General features: G+C 37.9%; 1 protein-coding gene across 2 annotated transcripts in view; it reads left to right on the top strand.

Annotated features, from left to right (window-relative positions):
* Positions 1–7,102, top strand: part of F13b (coagulation factor XIII B chain) — a 26,787-nt gene that overhangs the window by 7,639 nt on the left and 12,046 nt on the right. For both annotated transcript variants that reach the window (XM_023708559.1, XM_023708556.1), the window contains 5 exons: positions 1,777–1,956; positions 2,042–2,227; positions 3,419–3,601; positions 4,322–4,522; positions 5,302–5,484. In XM_023708559.1, coding sequence (XP_023564327.1) covers positions 1,777–1,956; positions 2,042–2,227; positions 3,419–3,601; positions 4,322–4,522; positions 5,302–5,484 — 933 coding nt within the window. The remainder of the gene's footprint in view (positions 1–1,776; positions 1,957–2,041; positions 2,228–3,418; positions 3,602–4,321; positions 4,523–5,301; positions 5,485–7,102) is intronic.

The raw sequence follows: 7,102 nt of genomic DNA, 5'->3' as shown, positions 1-7,102 counted from the left end.
TATATATTCTATAGGGTCTCACTACATAGATCTGACTCGTAGTGATTCTCCTGTTTTCAGCCTCCCAAGTACTGGGATTACAGATGTTCACCACCACGCCCACTCTCAATTGCTGTCTCAGTGCGCCCCACAGTGGGGCCAGCACGCTGGACATCAAACCCTAGCCAATGTGCTCATCCTAAGCAGGCATTTTAGTCTGCTGAGCTATCTGGTCAGACTTATATTATTATAATTAATAGCTTTTAAAATTGAGAATTATTAGATCCAACCACCACAAACTTGCACCTTTGTAAGGACACTTTCTTAATTGACCATGTATTTCCTGAGGTCAAAGTTGAAAGTCCAAAGTAGTGAGACAAGAAGCTTAAAAAGCAGAAGAATATTACCCATTAGTGAAAATGGAAAATTAGGTCATCCAATAAGAGCTATTCAAAATGTAACAAAGTTTTTTTTTTTAATCAGTGAGTGTGTTCATTAAAATTAGATTCACAGTGCTTAACATCAGTGACTCCAGCGGGTGAGAGAATATTCACAGAAATGATGGATAGAAAACTCAAAATAACCATTTCTCTTCTAAAATTTCCAAAAGGAATGTAGCATTCCCTGATAACCTTTGATTTTAGCTCAGTGAAACTAATTCTGGAATTTTGGATTCCAGAACTGTACAGGACTTATTTATATTGTATTAAGCCAGTAATAGTAGCTTGTTACAGCAGCAGTAGGAAAACTAATATAACCAACATTTTATATTTAAGAATGGATTTTAATTCTGATAGACATGGGCTTAAGAATAGATCTGTCACCTGTTACGAAGTTACCTTGGAAGTCTGAGTTTCTTTTTAATATGTAAGAGATCATAGTGCCTACTTAAGAAAGTTATCTAAGACTGAAGGAGATGATAACTATAAAATGCTTGCTGCTTTAGCATCCACTTTTCTCATTTCATCACTGCACACTATTGCTGCCACAGACTGAGCAGCCTCAAGCCACCCTGGCGCATTATTTCAATTTCTGTAGGTGAGGAGCTGAGTGTGGTCCCATGGCTCCTCTGCATCATAATCTGTGGGTGAGGAGCTGGGTGTAGTACCATGGCTCCTCTGCATCATAATCTGTAGGTGAGGAACTGGATGTAGTCCCATGGCTCCTCTGCATCATAATCTGACAGCTGCAATGAAGACAGATCTGAAGTCTCACCTGGGCTAGGTTGGGAGTAAATATCCAAACTCACCATAGCCCTTGGTAGCAATGAGTGGTTTGCAGATTGTTGAATTTGAGTTTCTGGTTGCTGTCACCTGGTAGGAGCCTTCTGCCCCTTGTCAAGTAGCTTTCTCCATTTGGAAGCTCAAAATGTGGCCACTTGCTTCTTCAAAACTAGTGGAAAGAGAAAGTGTTTTAGCACAAAGACCAAACTTATGTTGCCTAGTCATATATACATAATCATGAATTCTTCATGTTGATTGTATACTAGGACTGAAAGCAAGCCGAAGTCCCTCACATGGAGGGGGATGTTTGGGTATTTTTTTTGTTGTTGTTGTTGTTTTGGCGGGACCGGGGATTGAAGGCCCTTGTGCTTGCCAGGGAAGCGCTTATTCTCCTGAGCCATCTCCCCAGCCCCAGGAGGGGGATCTTATACAAGGAAGTGAATTCTGGGAGGAGGAACTCACAGAGATGCTCCGAGATTCCATATAATGTACTCTATGTTGCTTGATATCATGATCTACTTAAATCTTTAATTTTGCAATTGTATGTCTAAACATGCTGTTATTTTTCCATAAGGAAGAAGAAATAGATGCCCTCCTCCACCTTTACCTCTAAACTCCAAAATTCAAGCATATTCAACAAGTTATCGTCACGGTGAAGTAGTTCATATAGAATGTGAGCTTAATTTTGTGATTCAGGGCTCAGAAGAAATACGTTGTGAAAATGGAAAATGGACAGAACCTCCAAAATGCATTGGTTGGTAACATCTTGAATAAACTTTACGTGAGTTAAAATCTGCATATGTAGCCAAGTGGTCTCTTCTTAAGTTTTACTTTTTCAGAGGAAAAGGAGAAGGTTGCCTGTGAGGAACCTCCTGTCATTGTGAATGGTACAGCAAACGTGCGCTCTGGGACTTATTATAATGGGGACAAAGTGATGTACAGATGTGAAAGGGGCTACCGTCTCCGTGGATCAAATGAGATAACTTGTACTCATGGAAAATGGACACTTCCCCCCGAGTGTGTTGGTATGTGCACTACAGTTAACATCAATAAATAGCTAATCCTATGGGGCAAACATTTTTATATGGTTTATTTTATCTACATATCCATAGAGGCCACTACTTACAAGAGTTAAAAAGACTTTGATACCTACCTTACCTGCTCTGCTACTTGTTTGGGCATATGGACTTATCTGTAGGATTCAAGTGAATAGCAATAATTAAGAAGGTAAAGATAGTATTTTCAATACATTTGTGAAAGGCACTGTTACTTGACATGCATAAGCACCCTGGCCAATGAGTTCTATTGACTGTGCATTAATAAGGGCTGTTTTTTATGAGAGAAGCAAATAAAAGGCAGGTCGAAGTGAATGGCTGGTCATGGGCATGGTCCACTTCCTCTCACTGGACTTCCACCATACTTAGTCCACAGCACTACCATCCTACTGATGGCACTTGTGCATCTCGACATTCTGAACTTGAGCACCTCTGAAATACTTCTTCTGTTTTGTTGAAGAGTACCACCAGGCTACACTGTCAGTCCTGAGTGGTACCTTCCTGCCCTCCTCGCTTTTTATGACATGTTGAAGAGAGTTCCACAAACATGTTTACCCCAGATATTAATTCTGCATGACAAAAGCTATGAAGTGTGCCAAGTAAATTAGCAGAAGATGAGAAAGCTTCTAGAGAAAAATATTGATATTTTTTTATCAATAGTTAAAGGAAAACTGAAGAAAAGAAATGGGCAATGCCAGAGGAAGAAAAGTGGATAACGCCCAAGGGAGGTTTTAGAATTGTTCATAATCTTTAAGTTAAAAAACATAATTTCCTTTCTGTGCATTCTAAGAATGTCTTTATAATAATTCCTTCACAATCAAGAGCAGATAAAAATATATGTACTTGTTCTTGCTGTGCATTCTTTTGTTTTTTTCTTTGAGACATGGTCTCACTGTGTAACACAGGTTGGGCCTGGGATCATGCTGATACTCCTGAGTGCTGGGATTACAGGTGTCCACCACCACACCTGACTTACTTATATTCTTGTTTAGTAACTTTTTGAAAATATCTGAGCTAAACATTTATTTCTGATGAATTTAGAATAGAAATTAATTGCCTAAATTATATAGTATAAATATTAAGCTACCATAGTTTGGGTTACTGTTATATTGTTATGTCATTATAGGTTCATATTAATTTGAAAATAACCTTTTTTCTTAGAAAATAATGAGAATTGTAAGCCTCCACCTGAAATAGCAAATGGGGCTATTACTGATGGGTTATTGTCAAGTTATACAACAGGGTCTTCAGTGGAGTATAAATGCAATGAATACTATTTACTGGAAGGATCAAAAATATCTCGGTGTGAACAAGGAAAATGGTCATCTCCACCTGTTTGCTTGGGTAAGAAAGAACACACTGAATTTATTTTGCTATTATGCTTGTGTTTGTATGTGATTTTCTATAGTATATAGAAAATAATTTTTCCTGAAATATTTCACCTCTCATTTATTTAAATACAAAATCTCTAGTATCTTAATCCCTGGGGCTATCACAATTCTCTTATTTAAAGGAGCAACTATCCTTCCTCAAGTGTTTTCAGTAGTCCTCCTCTCCACTACTCTTCCTAACTTTATTTTCCATATGCTATAGTTTAAAAATATGCACAAATTATAAAATTCATAGCTTTATTTTATTTATTATTTATTTTAGAGTTTCAGTTAAAGGGTTAGCTCTATACGGTCACAGATCTTTGATATCTATTGATGCATACTGAGTAGACAGTTGTCTATAATATTTGTATGTTCAATAGTCTTCCACTTCAAATTTGTTATTTTTTCCAAGAGTATATCAAGGTTAACCTAACAGGTTGATGGATGTAAACATTATTTTTAATGCTTCAAGTTATTTTATTTTAATCTATGATATGATGGAATAGTAAGAAATGTATGCATTCATCCATTTGACCCTAATAAAGTATTATTCTACTATCTATATGTATGGTGAGCTTTCATAATGATGTCAAATATAAAATATTTTTGATGCTTATAATTTTTATTTTAAAGATGCCACTTTTGTATTTGTCATATGAGTAAAGAATTTAGGAAAACATTTTGTTTTCAGAGCCATGCACTGTTGATGTGGATTATATGAACAGAAATAACATAGAGATGAAATGGAAATACGAAGGAAAGGTCTTGCATGGAGATTTAATTGATTTTGTCTGTAAACAAGGATATGACTCGTCTCTGTCAACTTCACTGTCGGGGTTATCTGTGCAGTGCAACAGAGGAGAAGTGCGATACCCTTTGTGTGCTAGAAAAGGTAAGGTGGCAAGGCTTTCTAGCAATTCTTTATTAATAGATATTAACCTTCTTGTTTGAAAATTTGTGTATTTGACCCTAAGCAGTTTTTCATCTTTTTCCCTCCTGTATATAAATTGGGAATTATCCAACTTCCAGCATGAAATTTTACTTAAATGGGAAGATGAGATTAATATATTTTAATTCCCAAAAGTCAGTTTTAGGAAGGAAAAAAGGCAAGAGGTTTTATAAATATCTCCAGGATTATTCTCATGTCAAGACTCAACAACACTGTAAAACATCACTACTCAGAAAGTGGCTTGATGCAGTGTAAGAAACCTTGTGTACTCCTTGGTTACAGAGAGTATTACCTTTAATTCTCTCTCTCTCTCTCTCTCTCTCTCTCTCTCTCTCTGTCTTTGTTATTTTGATACAAGATTTTGCTATGTAGTTCAGGCTGTCCTTAAACTATTACTTTTAACTTAAGAAAAAGAACACAATACATACAGAATGTAAGGATCAAGAGAGATCTTATGTACTGTTGACTAGATTGAAAGAGAATGAGTAAGCAGTGATAGTATTTGATAGTTGTAAATATGTGCTTAAATCTTATAACATGGAGTTCTAATTATAATAATAATATATTGTATAATATGACATTATTACAGAAATGTTTTCAATATATAAAATATTTGAGAACCATTGTAAATGCCTTTAATACAGTGAACTATCTAATTTTTATTTCTATAGAATTATTAAAAGACTATACATTCATTTTAGATTTTAAAATCACTTTTGCAGAATCTAAAGGAAAGTGTGTGTTGCCTCCTCTTATAAGAAATGGAGTCATTATCAGTTCAAAAGTAGACACCTACGAGAATGGTTCCTCTGTGGAATACAGTTGTTTTGAGCACCATTTTCTACAAGGATCTAAGGAGATCTATTGTATAGAGGGAGTGTGGACTACGCCACCAGTGTGCTTAGGTATGTATGACATTACTAAATATGCTTCCATGTAATGAAATAAAATGTCATTGGAATCCATATGGCATTTACATCATGTTTAATTTGCTTTTCCTGTTATTTTATTAGTATTTCTATTTAATCACTGGCTTCTATTCTTTCCTGTAGACTCTGAATACTCCAGTAAGTACTTGTTAAGTGCAAACCACGCATCAAGGACTAGTGTGATGTTTAGGCAATTAGATGTGTAAGTGGGAGTAGGGGGCACAGCATGTTAGCAATCATCACTCAGTATGAGTGATACTAAAGTAGAAAACAGGAGTACCCAGAGGGACAAAAAAATGGCCTGCATAAAAGGAAAAGATGAAGAAATTCAGTGCCTTCTTGGCAAGGGAGCCTACTAAAAATCACACTTGCCAATATTCTCAGAAAGCAAAGAACATGCCTGCAGATAATAAGAAAATGTTCCTTTATTTCCAATTGTTTTATTTCAATAATACATCTTTATGTTTGATATTATGAGTATTTAAAAATTAGGTTAAAGATAAAAATTCTATTTATAGGGTGCAGAAAGTATTTCTAAACAATGTTCGGTGGGTATTTAATTTTAAGCATAGCTGTTAGAATAATCAGATAAAAATACTCTTTTTCTGTACATTAAACAAATTCTGATGCCTATTTTTGAATGTCAAAGCATTACTATATTCTGAAGAAATCCTCCTTGTGGTGAATTAGGCTCATTGTATGTTGGCAGCTTTTATTGGCTAATAATCTACTCAAGAGTTTTTTTTTTTTTTTTTTTTTTTTTTTTTTTTTTTTTTTTTTTTTTTTTTGGCGGAACCGGGGATTGAACTCAGGCCCTCGTGCTTGCCAGGGAAGCGCTTATTCCACTGAGCCATCTCCCGGCCCCAACGAGGCTAGAATTTGGGAAGCAAACATGTATTCAGCCTGTTAAATTGCCTCTTTTTTTTCTTTTGCGGAACCGGGGACTAGAACTCAGGCCCTTGCGCTTGCCAAGGAAGCGCTTATTCTACTGAGCCATCTCCCCAGCCCCAAATTGCCTTATTTTTGAGGAATACACAAAACTAAGAACCCCATGGCCCACTGGATCACAACCCTGCACTCAAGCTAACCCTCCCCTTCCTTCCCCTCCCCCCTCCCCTCCGCGACCGCTTCCGACCCGCCCCTAGCCGCGTTCTTCCGCTCCCTCCCCTCCCCATCCGCCCATCCGCTTCCCGAAGGTTCTTCGGCGCCTTGGCGCGCTCCTTAAGTGATTGGTTGCTGCGCGTGTCATTCCATTGTTCTGAGCCCTCCATTGGCTGATTTCCCTAAGAGAGCGTCCCGCCCCCGAGGCGCTTTAGAGCTACAGCTGCGCGCGAGGAGCTTGCTGGTGTTGTCACAGACGGTTGTCCTCTGGGAGCTTCTGTGATGGCGGCTGCTGCGGACCGGGCTGTTGTGACCGTAGTGACTGATTCGGATGCCGACAGCAACGGCGAGTTGCGTGAAGTCCAAAGAGTTGGAGCAGTGGGCGAAGAGAAGGGCCATTCCACCAAAGCAGCAGAGGCCTTGGGGGATAGCGAGGAAGATGGGGAGGACGTATTCGAGGTGGAGCGGATCCTCGACATGAAGACCGACGCGG

This window comes from Octodon degus, unplaced genomic scaffold (genome assembly GCF_000260255.1).
Source record: "Octodon degus isolate 3935 unplaced genomic scaffold, OctDeg1.0 scaffold00009, whole genome shotgun sequence".
NCBI lineage: Eukaryota > Metazoa > Chordata > Mammalia > Rodentia > Octodontidae > Octodon > Octodon degus.
The sequence above is the reverse complement of the archived record's forward strand: the minus strand, read 5'-3'. Positions and strand labels throughout refer to the sequence as shown.